Source organism: Dysidea avara, chromosome 3 (assembly GCF_963678975.1).
Source record: "Dysidea avara chromosome 3, odDysAvar1.4, whole genome shotgun sequence".
Taxonomy (NCBI): Eukaryota; Metazoa; Porifera; class Demospongiae; order Dictyoceratida; family Dysideidae; genus Dysidea; species Dysidea avara.
The window spans coordinates 23,708,545-23,733,363 of record NC_089274.1 but is presented as its reverse complement, the minus strand read 5'-3'; the positions used below and the strand labels follow the sequence as shown (position 1 = coordinate 23,733,363).

The window sequence follows — 24,819 nt, the reverse complement described above, 5'->3', positions numbered from 1 at the left end:
CACGCTGACTGAATAGTCAGTCACGCTGACTGAATAGTCAGTCACGCCAGAGATAATAGAGGGCGTAAACAGGATTGGAAACGGCTCACGTGCACCCAATAGTCTAATACTTTCTACCACTTTCTATACGTGTAATGCGAAATTTTCGCGGTTAGTTTCCCTCCTTTTTGGAAAGAGAACTTTGTTGCTACGCTGGTGTAACAGGTTTCGTCTTGTGTCGTATCTCGTATCGCTCTATTGCTACCGCAGGAACTGTATAGCTGGTATGTTAGATACTTATGTCACAAAACTGCACAGTGTGTGGTTAGTTACGTCGAAAATGTTAACGTAATGTTTATGGCTTCGAGACAAACGTTTTGTGGGGTAGTGTCGCTCTACTACACACTCTACATAGACGGTAATTAACACGTTTAACTACTCTCTGAGTGTTATTTTGCATGCTGCATAAAATGCTGCTGTAAATATAGAGGTTTACAAGTTATTCAGTAAGACATCTTAAAATTCGGGTTGTCTCACCACCTGATTTTGTGGGGGGGATTCTCTTATTCTAAACTTCGTAAAGACCAATACTTGAATGTGTTGGGCTGCTTAAATGCTCTACTTTTGCATAGCGTTTGTAAACTACATCACGTGTTAGGCTAGGTATAGTATGTAAAGCATAAACAATGTGGATTTTTATTGTCACCACTGGCATATAGCTATCATTCAGGCTAACTTGTTGAATGACTCTTTTGCAGAAGAATGGGTGGCAGAAGGTTTCGACTTAGTGCACACCGTAAGAATGAAGAAAGGAAGAAGGCTATGAAGAAGAAGAGAGAATGTAATAGCCAGCCTTCAGAAGTGGTGATTCATGAAGCACCAGTACCACTTCCCCTTGACATATATGCTACCAGACCAGTTGCGTCTAGTGATGTTTTGCATTCTCGAATAACTACACTGATGAGTTCTCCTTTCTTCACACACTTACACCCATCTTGGAAGATAGCCACTGCAGATCCACTGACTCTTTGTAAGTTGGAGGTTCAATAGTTGTCTACAAGTGAAACATTGTGTGGCCGTGTAATGATGAGCTTAAGTATCAATTCGGAACTGAAGTGGACAGTGCACTACCTGCATCATCAACTCACAGCAGCAAATTGTCCCTTACTTAGCTCTTTACCAGATACCATTAGCAATGTAGCAAAAGTAATGGAAATAATTGAAACTCTGGATGCTGCTAAGTATTGTGTAGGCAACCCTGATCAAGATTTTGTTGAGTGTTGGCAGTATCGGCTATCAACACTACATGGAATTGCCAGTAAGTGACTCAATCCAGTATAACTGTAGAAATTAGGTGACTGTATGGTTGTCGGTTTCTACATACCTTGTAATCAAAGGAGCAACATAATAATAATTATTATTATATATAACTTTTAAAGAGGTATACATGACCCCTCTATTAGAGTATATTAGCATGAAAATTAAAAGTTTGTTGATATTTTGGTATCCTGCATCAAAGCTGAGCATCAAGCTCAGTGCCACAGAATTAAATAATCTAAATTGCATTACTGACTACATGTACACCATCACTTACTTTTTCATTAAGATCCAGGCTCTGGGCATTTGGAAGATACAATAGAGCCTTCTGTTCATCACAATGCTTGCCACTACTTGCTTACAAGCACCAACCGGTATGACCGTTGTACTCAATGTAGTACACTTCGTAAGAATCTAAGAACACAAGTGCATCGCTTCAAAAACATTGACCTTGAAGCAAGTACCAGTAGCCATACTAACTACAGGTAACAAGTACATAGCAGTATTTCAATTCAGCATCTACTCACAATTGAACAGGCATCAGACCCTACCTACTCTTGTAAGTCGACTTGGTGAAGTGGAGAAACAATATCATGCAGCCAAAGTCAGAATTAAACAACTTAAAGAACAGATAGCTGCAAGTGTGGAGGTTGATGGCATTACCCTTGATGAAGAAACCCATGAAGATATCAAGGTATGTTTAAATGTATATATATATCACAAATAAATGCATATTGTGTTCACAGACTATTGCAACTGAAGGACTAAAATTCCTTGAGAATGAGCCAGAGGACTCCTTTAAGCACATATTTTGGAAACAACAACTTGAAGCAGCCAGCAAAACAGATGCTTGTACCATGCGTTGGCATCCCTTGATAATACGCTGATGTCTTTACATTAGGCACAGGTAAATCTACAAATTATCTTTGCTACAAGAGTACTTGTTCTAATAGGTCTGGGGGTGCATATGAATCAATGAGGAACACAGGATGTATACATCTTCCATCCCAACGAACACTCAGGGATTACACTTATTATGTAAAAGCCAACAATGGATTTTCCAGTGATGTAGACAGAATGCTGATGAAAGCTGCCAACACAGAATCTTGTCCAACAAGAGATAAGCATGTCTTACTCCTGTTGGATGAGATGCACATCAAGGAAGACTTGGTCTTTGACAAACACTCAGGAGAACTGATTGGCTTTGTTGATTTGGGGGATATCAATACACATTTGCTACAATATGAAGGGAGACTGAAGGCAGATAGTCCACCTAAGCCCCAACTTGCCAAGTCAATGCTGGTAATCATGGTACGAGGATTGTTTACCAAGCTGCAGTTTCCATATGCACAATTTCCTTGTGCTAACTTGTCTGGAGACCAACTTTATGATCCTTTTTGGAAAGCAGTGAGGAGGGTAGAAACTTGTGGGTTTAAGGTGATATTTAAAGTATTGTTGATTAGCATGTAATGCATTATGCATGTAGGTTCTTGCTGCAACACTGGATGGCAACTCCATCAACCGAAAGTTTATGAAAATGCATAATCCATTCCAAGAGATTGTGCACAAGACAAAAAATCCGTTTACTGAAGAAGACCGTTACATTTACTTTTTTTCCGATCCTCCTCATTTGATGAAAACCATTCGGAACTGCTGGGAGTCAAAATCTCGCCACCTTTGGGTAAGTATTACTCTGCAAGGCCATTTACAAGTTGACTAATCTTCCTGTAGAATAATGGGAAAAGCATTTTATGGTCACACCTAACAACGCTATATAGCAGAGATACTGATCCAGGTATGGGAGTCAGACTGATTCCCAAAATCAAGATGGAACATATCAAGCTTACATCTTTCTCTAAGATGCGTGTTGACTTGGCTGCACAAGTACAAAATTGTACAGCCAATGTTTTATTCTTCTAGTCAATGTTATATTTAGGTATTGAGCCAAAGTGTTGCCAGTGGTATGAAATTAAGTATTGGAGAAGAGGCAGATGAAACAGCTAGATTTGTGGAGATGTGCGATAAGTGGTTTGATGCAATGAATGTACACAACTACTATGAAGGTATACGCACTCGCAAAGATTTTCAAAAGCCTTATGAATCAGCAAAGGATGACCGATTAGTGGTATGTTAATTGAAATGTGAACATAACATAATAAACTATTGTTTCTATGACATACATGAAGTTCATGGATGAATTCCAACAGTACCTCACAGACTGGGAAGAAGCAGTTGACCAACGATCTGGCTACTGTAAAGAAGAGAAAGCATTTATGCTACTAAGCAGAGAAACACGTCTTGGACTTAGAATGGATTGTAAGGGTACATAAGTTATATTAAAATAAATTATTTTGTTAATAGGTATGTCATTCAAAGAGCTGGTTCAATACATTTTCACTATTCCTGGGGTAAAATCTTTCTTAAGTCAGCGGCTGTGTCAGGATCCTTTAGAACGATTTTTTGGACTACAGAGACAACGTGGTGGTGTACATGATAATCCAAATGCTAAAGAATTTCGCAACAACACTCAAGCACTGAGAGTTGTGAACTCAGTAGCCAGGGCTCCAAGGGGAGGAAACTGTCGCAAAGGAAAACAAGACACTTCACTAAGTAATGAAGATATTAATGAGCCACTACCAAAGCGAGCACGCATATCAAAGAAATGTTGACTAGATTTATATCTCTATTTCATTAGCTACATGAAATGTGCATATGTATAGCAGTATTGGTAGCAGATTAGTAGTGTGTGGGTTTGTGTGCGTGCGTGCATGTGTACATGTGTGTGAAGTGAGTATTGTACATGCTGCTTTTTATTCACTTTTAGTTGCCAATAGTTGTTTTCGTAATCCTTTAGACTTCCCAGTTGTTGTCTGGGTATCCTGCTTATACTTCTCTATCCAATTATTAGCATATGAAAATCCACGTATTGTGACCCATTCATTTACAATCATCTCAAGTAGGACATTGCCAATCTCTTCTTCCCATTCTGTACAAACTATGCTCCAAAAGAACTGGACATTGTCATTGTTCAGCAGAATTTGTTTGCTCTCTGCCCCTAGTAGTGGAATATGTTGTGAATTGATCTGCTTTCGTAATTGTGTTTCTAAGGCCACAAACAACTGGTATGTATCATTGTTGACTCTTTTCAGTCCACCTCTGTCTATCAAACTGATCCAATCTGTTGAGTCATCAAAATCATCATTTCTTTCATCGAGCAGATTTCTCAAAAGAGAAATTAATACCTCTTTATGCTGATGGCTTGACCGATATAGCTTCTTCTTTAATGACCTTGGCACGTACCCTGCAGCATAGCGAAGTCCATTCCTTTCTTCATATGTAAGTGCAGCCTCTTCAGTTTCGATGGTAATATTAGTGGAAATTGGGTATTTTAGTTTAGCTAGTTCCTTCAGCACATGATCTCCAATGTACTGGCAAAAAATTGGTGACCCTTCAGCGCCCACTGTTTTACAAAAGTTCTTCCATAAGCTCAGATAGTTAGCTGATGTATGCAGTGTGTGGTATGCGCTCCACATTTTCTCCCTCTGTTTCTTTGGAATTTTTCCCTTGTATGTGAAGCATGATTCGATGGATTTCATTAGGTTTTCTTCTAATCTTTTCGTTTCCGCATTGTTTTCAGGCTGTTCAATCCATTTCTTCATTTCTTTTGCTATATTAATTACATTTCTTGCTGTATGTGATGGCACTGTAAAAGATTCTTCTTTCAAAATTGACTCAATTCCACTTTTCACAAATCCGGATCCATTAGCTGTAGATAGAGAGTAAAAAACAATAATATATGGCATGAATATATGGTTCAATTTGTAACCAAAAAATGTAGGCGAAGCTGGCAATTAGTACTATAGTTTGTCACTGCTAATGCGGTAAACCGCACGCTGTAAGCCACACCTTTTACAACGTCAAATAATTAGTTAGCAGATAACAAGAACCGAGTTAAGTACCTGCACCTGCCATACACTTTCTTTAGCTGTTAAACCGATAACTAGAAGAACCAAAACTTCGCTGAATTTAGTCACTACGCACTGATAACACGGATAGAAAGCGGTTGCTAGGTAAATACGAGCGCGTTTCCAATCCCGTTTATGCCCTCTATTATCTATGGTCACGCTGACTGAATAGTCCAAATATCTGATTACTCCTTTCAGCACTATTAAATATATATATGCATGATCATCCAAACTTCATTATACTAATCATACTAGACACTCGGATGTGTTATATCTACCTTTTTTGTCATACATACAAAAATGGGAACCACACATACACCTCATAGAAATCATGATACTCTTCAAGTCCTATAGTGCACCATCATTGCTTACTTGAGAAGAGAGCTGCCCTTATACTCTTTTGTTGTTCACTCTCCAGGTGGCTGGGCTCCCTGCAGCCAGGGCTACAATGTGGGTGGGGCTGTATTATAAATGCAGACAAGCCACACCCACCTGTAGAAACACTGGATCATGGTCAACATGAACTCCACTCCATAATCTGATCGACACATCTTTAAGTTGTCCTTAACTATAGTACTAATGAACTGAACATGACCTGTGGATGAATGATAGTGATTGTGGGTTTGTATTAGTTCCACACATGTAGCTTTTATACAGAGAGCCTGTGTACAGTGGTACTCACTTCACAATGTGATGTTTAAAAATATTTCCAATAGCTATTAAAATATTTATGTAAGAGTGTATTGGGGCTCAATAAATGCATTCTACAATGGTATGGATATATTAATACGACAAGAAACAACACAATATCAGAGAATTCAAAGACTTGATGCTATCCTACAAGTTGAAAAACGTTCAGCCTAGTGCTATAGCAAGCGTTTCCACATATTTTCAAATACTGACCAGACCCACATTACTGATACCACGAAATACCCACTCTACAACAAAGCTTACCCATCTAGGCCTTTAGTAACTCCATAATTATGCAATAATGATTCAATAACACTGATTAAAACATTAAGCTCACGTAACCAAAATTCTCTGTGATATGTCTGTTCATCATAGCCAAATGTAGCCAGAACGTACCGACCGCTGACCCCTAATTGAATCTTTCAGGCATGTGTATATAATACATCTAGTGGTTACACTCGTATTGGCTCAGGTAATCACTCAGCATAGGCTACGGATCAGAAGTGTTACATATTACCTAGCTGATCAGACTTTTGCCTGATACGTATGCCGACAACCCAAGGACTGGGGGCATACATATCAGGCAAAGCCCTCATTCCCGTGTTACAACTATTACATGTATCGCTGTAAAGAAGCACTTCACATAGTTGACACCAAACTAGAATTAACTACTAAGTAGAAGCTATCAACGTTCATGATGTCAGCAAAAGTACCTGATTGCACATTGTAGTCCGCACGTCTCCAAATATAGAAGTTAAAGATGAGGTGACGATAAACATTTGGGACAAAACTGTCATAGTCACTGGACTCGGCTAACTCCAACAAACTCTGGACAGCTCCCAGTGCATCCACTGTCAACTGAACAGCAGGAACCTGAGGGGAATAATAATGTATAATATGTAATGGTACAAACACAGGATCACAATTACTTCATCTTTCAATGATGTGAACTTATTTAAATTGGGATGGGTTACCAATATGGTGCATTGCTTGGCAGAATAAAACTTCTTTTGTCAAAAACGATAAGTTGTTACTGAATGATAAGCTCCTTTATTACTTGTTATAACACAATTCAATGTAGGCATAACTGACACTATACATACCATGGTACCATGGTTTTTACACGAAATACTAAACTTTCTTACGATGCAAGAAAATTTACTAACCCCTTCCATTAAAGCTCCAACTGTGGCAATCCCATTACTGAGCAGGAAGAGATTCTGGTTGTCCTCATCAAGGAAGGCCAGTAGTAGCTTAAGGAAGAGGCTCACACCAACTGTATTCATCTCACCAGCTAGTGGGAGACTGGTGTTCTCCAGCAGTGGAATAAGCAGCTTAGCACCTCCCAGTGACCTTAGTACACTCTATGTAAATAGCAAAAATTAACATGTATCAAAAACAATTGAAATAGGTAAAAGTAAACATAGTGTAACCCCACTGTGAATAGTGTAACCCCACTGTGAATAGTGTAACCCCACTGTGAATAACACTGCTAGAAAGGGATAGCTGCTTCAAAATTAAGGGAGTATCATGACTCCATGGAGACCATTGAAATTATCATAACACATACTCAAGTTAGTATGGTTAAACCATTTCTCTACCTTATAATTGATCTTCAAATGCAGTAATCTCTATTTGCTGCTAAAGACATTAATGTACATGAGTTGGTCTATCAACAGGATGCTTGTGGAACGTCTAAATTATCGTGTATCCGATTTACACTGGGCTACATGGCAGATATCTCTGTTTCTTTCCTTTATGATACTCTCTGTACAGCTGATGCTCCATCTTACAATTTTCAGTACACCGTATTTACAGCCTTAATTCCACTTGTGTCAGGCAATGTCCTAAAGTCCCACCATATACCTACCAGTAGATGTCTCAGAAAAGCCACTACTTGAGTGCCTCAACACAGACACAGATCCTCAGACCTCCATGTATCACATGACTGTTCTACCACCGTGCCAGTGTTTGTTCTATTAGAGTAAATGCATGTATGTATATTCTATTAGAGAAACTGCATAAAGCTCTCTACATGTCTGAGCACTTTTAAGTACAATGAGGCACTGGGACAACTTAAAATCTACCACATCTCACTGCAATATACAGACAAAATTGTAATGCAAATCATTACAATTAAAGAGTAAGAACTAAACTATAATGCAGCAGCGGCAAAATCTTCTGCTTGAAATGCACTGATAAAAAATCTGACTTAACAGATGTGTGAATTCAAATTATTGTGATGCTGATATACCCCACTACATATCTACTGACCTTCACTTCCCATGAAGAGTACACAGGTGCAAACAGGTCAGCATCCATAGTAGCACCGGGAATATGTAAAGGTGACAGGTCAGGACACTCCTTATCATGACATGCCTTAGCATGATAATAGAATATCAACTTGCCGGCCACTTCATTGAGACCATCCGTCTTGCGTGGTTGAAATAGTGACAAGTCGTTTGGACCTAAAATCACATGGAGGCAAAGCATTATTGTGTTAATTGTTACATTCTTATATAGGTTTCAGAGGAGTGTGAATAATTAAAGCACAGTTATACTTGAATATACTTACAAGCAGTACAGAATCAACCACTATGAGTATAAGCTGACTGCATTTTATTTAGTTTAGCTTTCAAACTTTCAAGAGAATAAATTTACAGAGAAACTATGGAAGTTTAAAATCTTTGGCATGCTTAAGATACACTAGTACTATATACTAGGGATATACTAGGGATCATGGAGGTTTGGGTTATTCTGGCCAAAAATGTCACCCAAAAAAACCAGCTTCATAAGACCATCCTGACATCTTGGCAGTATTGGTTAGGTATAATCAAGCTCAAAAGTGCCTTCAGTACGACCCTAAATGCTTCCAATAAATTGTTACAAATTTTTAAAAAACTATTTAATGGAATTTCTACTGACTAACTGCCTGCCTGCCTGATGCCTTCAGGCAAGCACAGCTAAGGCTATGGGCTTGATTTTTTCACTGTTTGATGTTGCTTTGTCCCGAGATGTGTCTTTTGGCATGCCACAGTATGTACAATGTAAACATCATGGACCTACCTTTGTCCTCCTTTGTGTCCCATTTCTTTTTGCTGACTGCCCAAGTAGTCAATTCGCGGTAGCGCGATGCATGGCTTCCCTACATTTGTAAATGGGAATTGTCCATATTTTCCGTGGTGAATGGATTGATTGCAGAGGCACTTCTGCTACTGTTCTTCATTTGTAGCATTGTGTAACAGGTTGAACATAGCTGAAAGTGAAGCACAATGACCACTTCACTTTCTAGTCAGTAATTGATAGCTGGGGCGCGCGTTCAGATGAAAACATTAACTCCAGTGCCATCCTTTTCTCTGATGCGGTGTGCACAGGTTCACCAGTCATAATAATGTTGCAAAAAAGTAAACAAACAAGTATAAGGAAGATTAGGGATCATAGAAAAAAAGAGTGAAACAAGACCCATGACTGAATTAGGGATTAAACGTTCACTAGTATATCTGCAGGTGTAGGCGACCTCCCTTGTTCCCCTACATTTTTCTATGATCCCTAATCGAACTTAAAATTCCTGTTTTTTTCTTATACCCTCATCACTTCAACAGTCCTTTCTTTAAAATATGGACATGTATGCTACCTTTTTCTGCAATGGATGCTATCATTGGAGCATTGAGACATTCAGAAAACAAACAAGCTGAACAGAAGAATCCTCTAAGGTTTCCTTCTGTGCCGAACTGTTCCTTAGCTTTTTGGAGGGACATTGTCTCTACAGGAAGAGCCGGTGATATGTTGAGACAGTAATCTTCAAAAATGCCATCTTCATGGTTGGCTGCATCATCAGGGTAGCTAAACAATAGTTCTTCTAGTCGACTGTCATCTTCACTCTCTCCATTTAGAGGTGGACCACAACCAATGAATCCTTGTGGGTACTACAGATATTGAAGTAGTAAAGAAATACTATATAAGTAGGTCTGAACTACTAACACATTTAAGATCTACTATTTATTTAGCTCATAATACCTCCTGTATGTCTGGTCCCTTCATCTTCTCAGCTCGTATTGGTTTCCCGTCAATGTACACACACACTTCACTATGGCCCCACAACCTCTGACTCAGTGTATGTACAATACACACACTGTGCTGTAACGGAGAATAGATGGATAGTCAAACAAACACTAACTTATTAAAATACATACAAATACACTTACCCACTTAAAAGGGGGTAACGGACAATCTTGCAAGTATAAATTTATAAATTCTCCTTTCTTGGTTACCACAGCAACCACCAGTTTGCCACTGTTACGAAAGAATGCCTGAAAACTAGCTCCATTGGGTGCTCCAAAATAATATAGCATTCTCTTTCTCAGTGCTCCAGATGTTTCAAAAGACAAAGATGGCCCAAGAGACACCCAGGCATGAAAGGTGAACCCTCCACCTACTGCCTTCATGTTTAGTGGCATCCTCAAACTAATAGCCTATAGAACAATACAAAATGTATACTAGCATGCAGCATGTGCGTGCTGTACACATGTACAATGGATCATCGGATATTTGAACTTCTGTCATCTGAGCACCTCGACTGACTGCATAATTAGGGTGTTTGTCATGAGCGTGCATTCCATTAAACAGAGCTCTGTACATGAATCAATGGGCTTCAGTTATTTGAACAAATTCACTTACATGAACACTTTTGTCTAAACTCTAACAGTAAAGGTGCTCAGATAACTGAGGATTCACTCTACCATATAACCATACCTCTACATGTGTACAGTGTACACTTGTTATCAAACATGGACCATGTACATTAGTACTTCAACTATTCTGAAGTACAGTAACTGATGGTCTAATATAAATTTGAGGTAACCTAAATGGAATCAATTTTATGAACTGGTCGGGGTTATATGAGCCATTTGTTGTCAGAATAATGCCACAAGGGCACATTGTGGTATTAAAACATGTTGTGCTTGTTAGGAGGGTATTGGTATACAATGTGTGCTTCATGGTATTTAGTAACCAACAAGAAAGTTCTTCATTGCAAAACAGCCCATAATCATTTCAGAAAAAAATACCCAATTGCGATTCTTTCAAAACAAAATCAACTTGCAAAATATTTGCAAGAATTTCAAGGAATGTGCTCCTTTCCTGTAAGTCATTTTCCATGGGATATATATATATAATATATCAAAACACACATTGGTGTGTTGTGCGGCCAAGAAAGCCAGCGTGCCACCCCGTAAGTATATTGACAGGAAGAGGAAAAAACAGCATTTTCATGCATGCATTGCTCCATGGTCCCTTTCTCCAAAGTACATTTGCATTATAGCTGTCTGCCAGGTAGAGTAGACCACACAGCAAATTTAATCAAATTTTGCACCAGCCACTTGTGGCATTCAAAGTTTCAATTGAATTTCTTCGTTTTTTCTTCTTAAGCTGTAGGAGCTTCGATTTATTATCACACACTTTGCAAAAATTGATATACAATAACTTGATTGCCTCAACCTTTGGGACAAGTGAAGAACGTATAAAGGTGAATTCACATATCAAGTTTGCTATGAATCTGATGAATATCCAAGGAGCTATGGGCATTATTCATGTGAAAAAATCAAATTTCTGTCATCATGATGGTTACAGTGTAAACTGAGTATAGAAATAACTTGGAAATTGGTGTGTACATAGGCTGATTATCATAGCAGTGCCTTTTGATAATTTGAAACATCAACATTATTGCAGCCATTTCTTAGCCACCACCTTTAATTTCACAACTTTTTCACCCAGGCTTTTTAAGGCTGCGCCATTTTTTCAAAGCTTGGCTATTTTTGTGTGGATATTATACACAGTAAAATCACTTACAGATTCTGGAGAAGTGAGGTCAATATAATGAAGAGGAAATATACGTGTGTTCTTCATTGCCATTTTCAGTAGCAGTCTTTGTAAGATGTGAGAGTATGTGGGCAGGTGTCCCTCGTTATTAGGACCAAGCAGTCTCAGGAAGGCCTTCATCTCCACAGAACTGATGGAATGACTAGCTAGTATCTCAATCAACTCTATCAGCTTAGCTGGATAGATAAAACAATAAAATGAAAGTGGGGATGGGGTAAAGTATAGAAGATTCTATTTCACACATGTAGTGATATGCAATACATTATACACACCGATACAGTGCATACTAAGGTTGTACTACCTAGGTGTAATGCGTATTCACATTATATTATTTTGTCAACCGACTGTATAATTAATATCAATTGTGAGTAATCAAACTACTGGGAAACATTTGGTAAGCAATCTTTTTTTGTAAACTATGTGGCTTAAAATGCTTCACAAAATTTCATTTTTTGGGCACTTTCAACAGATAAAACTTTTCTCAGATTTTCTTCAGCTTGCAAAAAAACAAAAAAACAAAAAAAACAAAAAAAAACATGAAAGTACTTGGATTTACGGTATGTAACTAGATGGGTTAATCAGTACACAATACTGAATACACATTTGAAAGTTTACAGATAGCTTTGTTCAGATAATTAGTGAGAATGTGTTCAGCTAACACACTACACATAAAAGTAAAACTTTTGGTTGCTGTACACCTACCCAGAAACACAGGTGCTATGAGTCTCAAATCTTCCAGAGGGTAGCACTATAAAGTAAGGGCACTCAAAGTCCCACCTGAATTTCAGCCATTAATGTGACCTGCCGAGCAAAAACCCGACTTGTTTGCATTTTCCTCGAATCTTATTTTATGACATTTTTGTCATAAAACAAGATTCGAGGAAAAAACCAATGGACTGTAAAGTTTCAGCCATCTCTGGTAAGTGGTTTTGGAGTAATAGCAATAGACAATAAGAAGAGCAAAACAATTGATTTATACAGTGCCTATAAGGAAAAAATTACAGGCGCCCGTTTAATCGATCATAACTCTCAAGTGCAATAGGCTACAGAGTTGGGACTTGTGCCATTCTATTCACCATGAACTGGGGCATTCATCAAGGTGTAGTGTTCGACTTAAATACACTCATGCTATCAAGCAAGAAGGATGTTCAAGCTTAAAAACGGCAACGATAAAGTTATGTTTTACCACAACGTAAACAAACAAATGTAACTCACGTATACTCCATGGTACAAAAACGAAACAAAGATATTTCTACTCTCCGTGAATAGGCAAATCCACTGCTATATTAGATTATTCGATTCGAGTCTTCCTTCACCGTTTACTGAAGCGATTAAAATGTTGCATAACATTATTTATATAGCACACATTTTTACCCAATGTATTTCAATGACATTCATCTCTAAAACAGAATTATGCAAACAAGTCGGGTTTTCGCTCAGTGGGTCACATATGTGCAGTTGATATTTGCTTCCTCAGGTAAAACAAAGCCCACAACAAACACACAGGGGCAGCACCATCAGTCCGGTTGATCAGGCTTCAACCTGACCACTTTTTGTAAAGATCAAGATACTTTAATAGAACAATCAGATATCCTAATAGAGCAGTAAATTACCTTCTTTCTTGGATGCTACTGTTGTGATTATTGATTAGCATATATTATGTACTTCCAGATTTATATTCTAAACTTGCTAATTAGAATTTTTTTTTCCTGGGGCAGACCCCCATGTAAAGTACTACGCTTTGCTGTGTGTGCTCTGTACTCTTTGTGCTACAAGCGATCTACTATACAGTAACTACTCTCTCTCTCACACACACACGCACGCACGCACGCACGCACGCACGCACGCACGCACGCACGCACGCACACACACACACACACACGTTCATACTCACCCATTACATCATCATGTAGTTGCTGTTTTCCACTCTGGCATTGTGCAAGTAGTGAGAGCAGGTGACTAATGAACCCACCAAGACAACACTTCTGCTGGTTGTGCACACATGGGTCAATGATCTCCACCAATTGGCTCAACCACCATAACTGAGTGGACATTGACAAGCGGAAGAAGCAACTGCACACCATTATTACTGGATCCAGATTACAAATTGGTATTGGTCGCCTTTTCATAAACCCATCAACTGCCTATGAAAACAGATTACCAAAATAAATTAACAACAACGGACAGATTTTGTAAACAGCAGTAGCACATTTATTATACAGAATTCCTTAGTACTTTATCCTTATATACAACATGCTACAGCATTGTTTACACTTGTACACAGTATTAGAGGATTTTGCTGCCTGCTTAGTGATATATTGTGTCACTGTATACTTGAGTTCATGTTCACTTGAGCTCCAACAACAGTCAACAAAGAAAAGTGAAGCTTTTGATTTTAAGGAGCAATCAAGGGGGTTTAATTATAAAGGGCACTGATTGTAGTGTATTAAACAGTTACCATAAAATGATGTTTATAACATCTCCTGCTTACCATTTCTTTGACAGCTTCCAGGATGGTTTGATTTAAGGGGCACAGTTTTTCAATAATACTTAACAGCTGTGCATAACCAATGACACTGGAGAAGATCTCCTTAGATTGTTGACTGTCCTTCAAAATGGCCGTCAGTGCCTTGAGACAGCTACAACACAACTGTTGTATTGAACTATCACAGCTCTGTGTATAAGATGAAGTAGGACATAACTCATGATTGATACCGCCAATAAGACAAAAATATACCATAAACAGGGAAAGTTTTGCTGGGTGAAAGTGGTAAAGGCTTACTGAGACTATTCATGGTGAAAGTTTCACAGTTAAGCTTAAACACAAGCTATAATGGTACACTGTAAAACTATTGATTTAGAGGGGAAACTTTCACGGTTTGCCTTGAAACCGCAAAAAAAAAAAAAAAAAAAACTTTTGCCCAGCAAAACTTTCCCTGTTTACGGTATGAGAAAGAAAACTCAAATGTCAGGAAGTATACACAAAAATATTGAAACAAAGTACAAGAACTGTGGAAGTGCAATCACATTAATGTTGTATATACCTCTTCAGATGATCTTGGATAAATGGCAACAATGGTTGCCATGGAGGACATGATACTGTTGAAACATTTTGACTTAATGAATTGTCTCTGCAAGTGAGGTCTACTGTAGTTCTTGTAATTGATAATCATCGGAATTGTATCTGTAATATAATAAAATAATTTTATAAGGAGAATTGGTTATTATCTAAGTTAAGTCAACTATTCACCCTCCAATAATCAACTTTGATTAAACATTCGAGGACACACAGCACTAGCTACACTTACTCACCTAACAACAAGCACGTTTTAGTGACATCAATATTAGCTGGAGGTTTATCATTAGCTTCGCTTTTCCTGAAGGGATTAGAGGAGAACAAAGATAACAAACAATGAGTGAATGAAGATACAAAACTTTCAATTGTGGTACAGAAAAGCATTCACCTGAGCTGTACTAGCTAATCCCTTCTCTATTATTGTGAATGGATTTCCTAAACTTTGTCTTGCAGCTCTGTACTTATATACGTAAGGATACCACTAAACTAACAATTCATTGGTCTACTTCAACTATAATAGTATTCTTAGGGGCAGGGGACATTAATTTGAGACCTATAAAGATTCATATTTTGAGAGTATTTAACAAATTCCACTGTACAGAAGAACTTCAGTTATTCATGCATCAGTGCCTGAATTTCTGCACCTAAATGATTGTTCTATTAGAGTAGCCTAAAATGTATATTCAACATTTTTGACCTGCACACAACCTCAGAGACACGAACTATTTCATTTGCATACACTGTAACCAGACGGTCCCCAGGGATCCACTGAGGATCACAGTACGGATAATTTTCCATCTGCTTACTTTGGTACTAGACTGTGTAGTATCCCATAAAGGAGCACGTGTACATCAACTGTTGATTGCTGTTCCTGGTCAGGATTCTGTGATAGGTGACACTATCATGCAGTCACACACCCTTACCTGGTTGTGCGGTTTCCAACTGTGCACTGTCACTACCGCTCGTACAATTACTCTAGCCCCTACGGCTTGTAACTGGGTATACCCAATTGAAGGAGCACCTCGGTATAGGGTATAGAGTAGTGCAGCAGTTTTGCCATTCAATACCACACCAGCATTTCTCTGTAAGAACAAGTGCATGATACCAGACTTGTAGCAAATATCATTCTTGATGACACCTAGATAATAGCGACTGTTATATTAGAGTATCATTACAATACTTTGTGTAATGAATGGTGTGAATCCAGCACTGAGTATAATAGCTATACAGAACTGTTGAGTGTGAGTTGTACCATGCACATTGCAGTGACTATAATAGGTAGAATAAAATTAAATAGTTCTATCAGTGACTTAACACTCCACTGGTTGTGTATATATCTGGTGAAGGTTTGCTCAATGTCACTATTTACTACACAAGTTGATACACATCACATAATAATTTGTCTGTATTTTGTGAAAATTTACCAGTTCTAGTTCTTATTCAATTTATAACACACACACACATACGTACATACAGACATACAAACACACACACACACACACGCACACTCAGCAGTGTTTCCATACTCACTTTACTGCCAGCCATGATGGCTCCAAACATGTGCAACACTTCACACTGTAACCTCATCATTTCTTCAGAACATTCCTTATCAATCGTTACTATGTTGAGTAATCCTACCAGACCAGTACATAATGTTACTAGTCTGCACCTTGTATGTAAGGCATATATTATATGTGTATGTGCAGAGACTGCATGCTAGGTGCCAGGGTGGTGCATGTTTTAATGGCAACATTTTAGATAAGACTAAACTTGTAAAATCAGCTTCTGAATTGGCACGGTGGCCACAAGAGACAGGAGAACAAACATGTGAGTCACTAAAGCCATCAGTATTAAATTCCTTGTTTCCCATCACTGCCTGCATCAATTTTTAGGTAGCTGTACCAAATTTTATTATTTGATTATAGATCACATGAATGCATTATTTCATGATAGAAGGAGGCACAGAGTGACCAACTTTTAAGGTAAATACATTAGCTGTGCATATAAACATAGCAGAAGGGTGGAAGTCCCTCTACTCTTCTTCAACATGGTACATGGATGTACAGTTCTGGCAGCCTTCAAGATCGAGATACTCTAATAGAGCAGTCAGAGACTGAAATAATAAGAGTCAAGTGTATAATTAATAATCAATAATCACCTCCCACCTGCATCAGTTTTTGCTCTATTGGGTGATGGATGTAATAATGATGGCCTAACTTGTATAAGTTTGAGGTGAATGGTTGGTGGTAGCTATTTTATTTGAGTACTGATCAGTGTTGACCACTATACATGTGGGCACATTCCTCAGACTGTTAAAATTACTGACAAGTTTAGGCACCCCAGTATTTAACAGAATCAGGTGTGCTTTCTTTTCTGTTTCATGGGATGAAACACCTTCATTAAGTTTGGGCTTGTGTTTTACCGTATAGCTGGTTTTATAATGAGGAATTTATTTTTGCATCAAAAAAGAATTCACAAAATTGATCTGTTACAATAAAAAATTGCTACTATGGATCTATTCTCTGTGCATATCTCACGTTGAGTATCTAAGAAATAACAAACAGCCACAATATTTATTTTTGTGACAACACGGAGTTCGCGAAAATTTGTGACGCAATATTTTTACCCACAACATTTAACACTCATGAAAAAACCAGCTATACAGTACTAGAGCTCACAGTAGGTATAATTCTCATCAAAAGATGGTGTGTGTTCTATTAGAGTATTATAATACATACTAACCAATGAAAAATGCAGGCACATGCTCATCAACTGGTGACACATTTGTAACAGAGACTTGTACCTTTGACAAGTGCCTACAGCAAAAGAAAACAAGGAGAACATGTATATATGTACACTAGCCAATCAGGGACATATTGTCTTCAGTGGTAGCAGTTTAGACAGTTGGCCATATTTAAGAGTGACCCAATCAGAGAGGTTTCATTGCACATAGTCAACCATACATCTAGTACTGCAATTATATGAGCATCCAACATTACAAGTATCTAGGAGTTTTAAATGCTGACAAAACAGTGAAACACTCAGAACACTGCACTGATGTTCAGAACACTGCACTGATGTTCAGAACACTGCACTGATGTAATAACTGACTTGGAGGACAGCTTAATAATCAGAGTGCCTTAGGTTAGTCCCAGTGTCCATAGTATGTGTGGTGAGGGTTGGAGTAGTTACTAAATAATTGTTCAGGATAAAACATTGCTAACTACACCACTGCAACTGATAGATTGATGTGACTGCTCTATTAGAGTATTTCAGTCCTAATATAGTTCTATATACAGGTACCCTAAAATACCAGTGGGCAAAGGAAGTTGATGGACCAGTGGTCAAGCGGCATTGGTCTAATTGGCCTGACCAATTGCTCCGACCAGGTATGTTGGTATTCAAGTGAATAGATCTTTCCATTCCTAAAGAATATTCTACTCAATATGTCTGTAGACAATGTACAAATACACTGGATAGTTACAGCTCTACTGTACACACTTACTGTACAAACTGCATCTTCCATTTCTTGTTTGGGTCATAGAAGAAGTGAAGGTAGATGGCACAATATGACATCACTGTCAGTAGCTTGGCAGGTAGTGTAGCAAGATCATGAGCCATTGCCTGTGTAGTATAGAGTAACTTGTACTGTATATAACTTAAAGTGTTATATTCCAGAGAATGTTGGTCAGAATTCGTGACCGCTGCAGATCATGACTTCACTCATGAATGTGATTAAACATCAAAAAAAGGCTATTGGGATTTTACAAGTGTTTGATAAAGTATCGCAAGTGTCATAATCTTGTGACATATTGAGTGTTATACAATTACACAATTAAACAATCAAATATGCAAATCACACAAACAAGGAGTATCAATAGTGTATGTAGCATTTGTATTTTACCTACACAATGAGTTGGGTTTTTTTTTGAGAGCTCTAAGAGATGTGATGTATGGGTCTACAATTCACACATTTAAATAGAATACTCGTCATCAATTTTGAGGTATCGGGGAGAATTTATCACAAATACACAACTGACAGAACTACTCACTATTTGGAGACACTGTTGACCAATCTGTAGTACTGAAGAGGTGGTATTCAAGGTGACAATGGTTTGGTAATTATCTGGTGAACTATTGTGATGAATAGCATAATATGATATGAGTAGATATGTGTGTATAACATGAAATGGTGTTAATAGTAAACTATTTAGAAGGGGTTTTAGTGATAAACAGTATTGAAACAAGATATTTGAATATTTGAATAATGGCAGCTATTACAACATAGCTATATGGGAAAATCCCATGTTACTACCATCTGTTGAATGTCAAAGTAGGTATTTTCCTATGCTGTAATAGCTATTATCATTCATATATCTTGTTTCAATACCGCTTATCGCTGGAACCCTACTTCATTTTTAAACCAGGCGCACGCCCACAGCCGGCTGTGGGCGTGCGCCTGGTTTACTGAAATTGTTTCCGTAAAAGTGTGTGTGTGTGTACCTATCTATCTACCTATCTACCTATCTACCTATGTTTGTCCGTACGCACCCACGTGAGCAAAATCGTTTAATAACGATAAAAGCAGCTTTTACGTAAGAAGTAAAAGTGAAATGAAGTCTGTATTAAACTTCTGCACAAGTGAACTTTGCTCTGAGGTGGTTTCTTTTCGGCGGACTGAAATACGGGTGTGGTGACTTTCCTCAGACTACCTTCCCCTTGAGGTTTTCAGGCATTTAGCAACTGAAAAACAACGGTGCAGGCCTCGTACACCGCCTGGAATAGCCTATCGCTTAGAGTTGAAAGGGGGCGTATCCCTTACGTACGCGAACGAAAATGAAGAGCAGCTTTGAGGTTTTGTCGAGAGAATTTGTGGGAAAAACACGTTAGTCACACTATAAAACAGTTTAGAAGATAGTTTTGTGTGTAATATGTTGGTAAAAGCGGTTTATTTAACAAACGCTTCCTTAGCAGTGCATAGCAACGTAATTGAACGAATTACGAATATTTCATGAATTACGAAATACGAGAAATAGCTAATTATATTATTGCACAACCCAAACTACCCCATTGTAAAGTAGTAATACATAGTTGGTTAATTCATAGTATATACTGTCTATGGTTATTCCAGATGAGTTAGCTAGCTGCATGGCGCCTGGTTTTTAGAAGTAGCACAACATCAACTTGTTTAAATTAATTGTACTAGTAAGAGTTAATAAGTATTAACTCACATTAATTCTTGGTACTAGTTTGTTGACTTTTTCCCTATAGCATAGTTGTGTTATACATGTGTGACTGCTTTATTAGAGTATCTCAATCTCCCTACCTGTTTCAAGTGAACTATATACACAATATGCTAAGGGGTGTGGTTTTCCATATCTAGTTTTCTACAGCAGCTTATTGCAGTTAGAGGCGTGGCCACAGTGTGCTCTGATCATTAAGGGCGTGGTGGCGTGTTCTAATTGTTTAGGAGCATGGTCGGACAATGCAATTGCTTTGTAAGTGCAACTACACATATCTACTCCACTTACATTACCTTAAATACAGTGCTACCTCAATTGTCTGACCTTTGATTATCCAAATACTCAGTTATCCAAACAGTTGAAATGACTGTTCTATTAGAGTATTTTGTCTAAGGTGTGCATTCTATTAGAGTAATTGAAAGGGGTTCTGTATACAAATGAATGGGCTTCGATTACCAGAACTTTTTGATTATCTGAACAGGACTTGGTACCAAGAGGGTCAGATAATCAAGGAAGCACTATACTATTGTGGCATCTAAATACACTCCTCTAAGGAGAGTGTCGATGTGGAAAATTAATGCCTTAGTGTGGTTTCCTTGCATGAAGATGACAATGTAATCCAAATAAAAGGAACAGGTAAGCACCCAAACCAAACTTTAGAACTTTTTTTAAAAAATTCAATGTTTGGCTGTCTGTGAGTGTTTGCTGGATTCGAAATTAGGTGCACTAAGACTATTCCGTAAAAGTGATTTACGTCGTATATGATATTTCTATAATTGCTATATATTAATGGCAGAATTTTGGATGGCACCTGTGGGACCCTACTAAACAGTACAAACAGTACTACTATACTGTTTGATATGCTCGCTAAATATCTATACGCAGATGCAGGCTAGTACTGTACTATCCAGAGTTGGGGGTAACACGTTACAAACGTAACACGTTATGTAATAATATTACTTTTAAAGTAACGAGTAATATAACGTGTTAAAAGTAGCCAGTAATATTTAACGGATATTACATCCGGAAATTGTAACGGATGTAACGCATTACTTCCTTTTAAGGCGCATTGTATCCAGGCATGTGATTGATTGCATTTTGGGTCCAGACAAGAATGGAGATAGCGTTATAGACATGGACAAAGAATGATAGTGTATGGGGAGTGCCCTTGAGGCCAAGATACAACAACAAAGTATGTATTTGTGGCTGAACTACACCAGAGAAACACGTGTGTCGCTGTCTCGCTCGTGTCACTTGTAGTTGTAGGCTGGTAACTTGTATTTAGAAGGTTGGACTTACTTTATAGTTTACAACGAACAAATGTAATATGTAATATTATTACTAGCTACAGCCCTCAGAATAGCGAGTAATATGTAACTCGTTACTTTTTTCAGTAAGTAATATGTAACTGTAGCGCGCTACATCGCGTAAAAGTAACGAGTAATATGTAACTAGTTACATTTTTAGTGTAACAACCCCAACTCTGGTACTATATAAACACTACTAACAACTAAATGTGTACACACATGCACGCTATGAATGCATGTGGGCACACGCACTTACCCTCCTACCCCCCCCCCCCCCCAACCCAAATACACACACATTACGATACACTACACACCTCACTAATCCACACAGATACTGCACTAAGACAGCTGCTCTATCATACACTTCAGGATCAACAATCCCAGTGACCACCTGTAACTGTTGGATGATGGAGGTCATGTAGTGTTGCCTGAGGCTAGACAACAAGTCAACTGGTTGTCGTGACAATGTCCAGCTGCTGGCAGGATACTCATCAAAACTATTAACAACACAAAAGCAATATACGGTACATGGTATATACATCTTATGTCAAGAAACTTATGCATGCATGTATGTAGTGCAGGCCAGCATGAAAACAGTACGTAATATACTTTTGTGTGTACACATGTAAATGGATTCACTGTATTAACACTTCTATAACATGTACGCGTTGAGCTAAATCCTCAAAAACATTTTAATTCATGGATGCAATTACACATGATCTTGAAATTCGGCTCATTTGTAGTACTGCTTGACCCGCCTAAAAATATTTTTAAATCTTTTTGTTCAAATGTCTGACAATATTTACGGCCAATCAGAACTTTCACAATACATTTCCTATGGGGAAGCCATATAAATACAGTGTCCATGCAGCCCTTTTCTGAACTTGTAATGGAGCCAAACCGTGCGTGTCTGTTTGTGACACCTTTGCTGTTATCACTAATCATCTGGTTGGCTGAAATGTTAACTCTGTTGAGAAAAAATCCACTTAATTTTTAGCTGTTTTTCAGGATTCAGCTCAACTTGTACATACTATATAGTCAGTATATCCCCCAAGTGCATGCATGGTTGCACTAATTTGATGTTTGTACACACACACACACACACATACACATACCTACATACTATGTGAGTCAAACAACATAATCAATGTATGAGTACAGGGAACTAATAAAACAAACAAACAAAGCAAAACAAAACACTATAACCCCACATGAAGGAAATCCCTCTGAATCGCTGAAATATACTACACAGCAAATATCACTATACCATTTCCTCACTATAGTGACTATGTCAAGTGAGCTAAGGGTATTTTTTTCATCGCATTACAGTGACCATGTCAATTCAAACAAACTAAAAATGACCAACACCACCTCATTATTTTGTTGTTGTATTAACCCCAGAATCATGGGCTTTATGATAATTAACTGACTAAGGATCACACTTACGCTCTGCTGAAAATATCCACTTTATACCGTTGTAGCTCTTGAGAATCTCTCATGGAAACTGGCAGAGCAGCTGGAGCCATTCCTTCCTTTGTTATGCTCTTTTGAAGGTACGCATGGCAACGATTATCAGCGGTCTGCAAGAAAAATATACCAGCCAATAAATGAACCGATTACTATAGAGAATGTCTACAGACAAACCCCAGGTCTTGACACCATACAATTTTGTTCCTAGCATCACAGAATTAGACCACTTCAACTTGATTAGTTGTTTCACAGGCAAAAATCCTGGGTTGGTATGTCAGCATAAAAATAACAGAAATCAGGAAGACAAAATGAGTACAAAATAACAAAACACAAGTAAGAAGGCATGGTCTTGACGAAACAGCAGCCATAGTGTGTTACCTACGTTTAGAGAAGATATTTGTAGGCACACAGCAGCTGAATGCACTGCAAGAATACGAGGCTGGTTTCTATGTAAAAGGTGGGTTGGTCAGGACCGTGAAACAACTAATCAAGTTGAAATGGCCTTAAGGCTGACAACTAAAACAATGTTCACAACAATGATGCGTCCACAGACTCCACAGTGCTATTAACTCTCTTATATGCTGCCCAATTATTGATGGTACTTGCATGTAGTGAGAGCACCAATTTATAATATAGCAAGTTATCCCTCAATAACAGCAGCTGACACAGAGGTAATTGTGACTTGTTTATAATGTTAATATCATATACCAACAACATCTTTTCTACATGAACTTGCACAAGTGTTTCATAAGAGCACCTGCACAAGTCTTGCTGGTCTGATCTTATGTAATAGAATAATTTTTGGGATCTATATGTGAACCTGATGTACTGTATATAGCAAATACGAAAGTTTCAGAGTAGATACATCACTTCATCAACAATCTTAAGTTTCAAGGCTGGCTTTTCATCAGAATATAGTGCACAAAGTGCTAATGATTATTTGAATAGTGTGTTATTGAATAGTCGAATAACCGAATAATTGTTTCAGCACTATCTATGCTGTAAAAATTCTATTTTAGAAAAGACAGCTTACCTTGCTCCTTAACAAAAGGTTTCAGTACTTGTTCAATAGAAGCATAAGCTTAAAGAATAATTGAATATTCGGTCATTTTGTTCACAACTATTCGAATAGTAAAAATTGCTATTCGTTACAGCACTATTTCAGAGACAGTTAAGCCATCATTGATATCTGCATTGCTTGAAAGTGTGCACACACACGCACACACAGAAGATGTAGACAACATATTATGTGACCAAGAGTACATATATCTCAATATGTGTACTTGTTAGAAACCTGCTATAAATTGTGGAGTATGGGTTGGCTATCAACAGTTAGGCTGACAACCAACCCATGTATATTGAGGCAACACCATCATAATTCTACCACACATTTAGCCAATCAATGCCCTTATCTTCAGATCTCTGATAATAGGGGTTGGTTAGTTGAGGAATGGCCAATATAATATGTGGTTGTTTTAGAAACAATTAACTTAAAACCTCTATATATTATACATAGCTCCATACAATAATAATTTAACTATTGTAGTACCCTTTGTTGGAGTTGTTTACTGAGGCACATCACTGGTTTACTTAGCATTAGCAATAAAAGGGGAACAGAAGCCAGCACTAGCCCGTTTACAATGCATGCCTCAGCTAGATGAGCGGTGGTGGGTGGGGGCTGTGAAGTAGCTTACAGTAGCAATCGTACGTCTCCTAGCATTCCCCGCGTCGCTTACTGACACGGTGTATGTTACAAGTTAGCTGATGTTTAGCTTACTAACATTATCGCTTATACTTACTTCGAGTTCTTTCCTGCCCAACGCCGCTCGGTAGGACTGCCATAGCATACTAAGATCCAACCTACACGATGCAGATGTTACAAATAATTAGCTTCA

The 24,819-nt window shown here is 38.1% G+C and overlaps 1 protein-coding gene across 2 annotated transcripts in view; it reads right to left on the bottom strand.

Moving 5' to 3' along the window:
* The window catches only part of LOC136250349 (neurobeachin-like protein 1), a 55,053-nt gene that overhangs the window by 30,131 nt on the left and 103 nt on the right, over positions 1 to 24,819 (bottom strand). The window contains exons 2-23 of one of the 2 annotated variants that reach the window (XM_066042546.1): positions 24,724 to 24,784; positions 22,901 to 23,034; positions 21,769 to 21,951; positions 18,957 to 19,038; positions 18,410 to 18,528; positions 17,647 to 17,720; positions 16,435 to 16,538; positions 15,828 to 15,986; positions 15,711 to 15,787; positions 15,141 to 15,205; positions 14,873 to 15,012; positions 14,320 to 14,502; positions 13,723 to 13,972; positions 11,799 to 12,004; positions 10,157 to 10,423; positions 9,969 to 10,088; positions 9,586 to 9,877; positions 8,226 to 8,419; positions 7,118 to 7,315; positions 6,665 to 6,824; positions 5,754 to 5,856; positions 5,634 to 5,704 (exon numbers count right to left, since the gene is read on the bottom strand). In XM_066042546.1, the coding sequence (XP_065898618.1) occupies positions 5,634 to 5,704; positions 5,754 to 5,856; positions 6,665 to 6,824; positions 7,118 to 7,315; positions 8,226 to 8,419; positions 9,586 to 9,877; positions 9,969 to 10,088; positions 10,157 to 10,423; positions 11,799 to 12,004; positions 13,723 to 13,972; positions 14,320 to 14,502; positions 14,873 to 15,012; positions 15,141 to 15,205; positions 15,711 to 15,787; positions 15,828 to 15,986; positions 16,435 to 16,538; positions 17,647 to 17,720; positions 18,410 to 18,528; positions 18,957 to 19,038; positions 21,769 to 21,951; positions 22,901 to 23,034; positions 24,724 to 24,784 (3,242 nt within the window). The remainder of the gene's footprint in view (positions 1 to 5,633; positions 5,705 to 5,753; positions 5,857 to 6,664; positions 6,825 to 7,117; positions 7,316 to 8,225; positions 8,420 to 9,585; positions 9,878 to 9,968; positions 10,089 to 10,156; positions 10,424 to 11,798; positions 12,005 to 13,722; positions 13,973 to 14,319; positions 14,503 to 14,872; positions 15,013 to 15,140; positions 15,206 to 15,710; positions 15,788 to 15,827; positions 15,987 to 16,434; positions 16,539 to 17,646; positions 17,721 to 18,409; positions 18,529 to 18,956; positions 19,039 to 21,768; positions 21,952 to 22,900; positions 23,035 to 24,723; positions 24,785 to 24,819) is intronic. The other variant, XM_066042547.1, reaches the window with a different exon arrangement.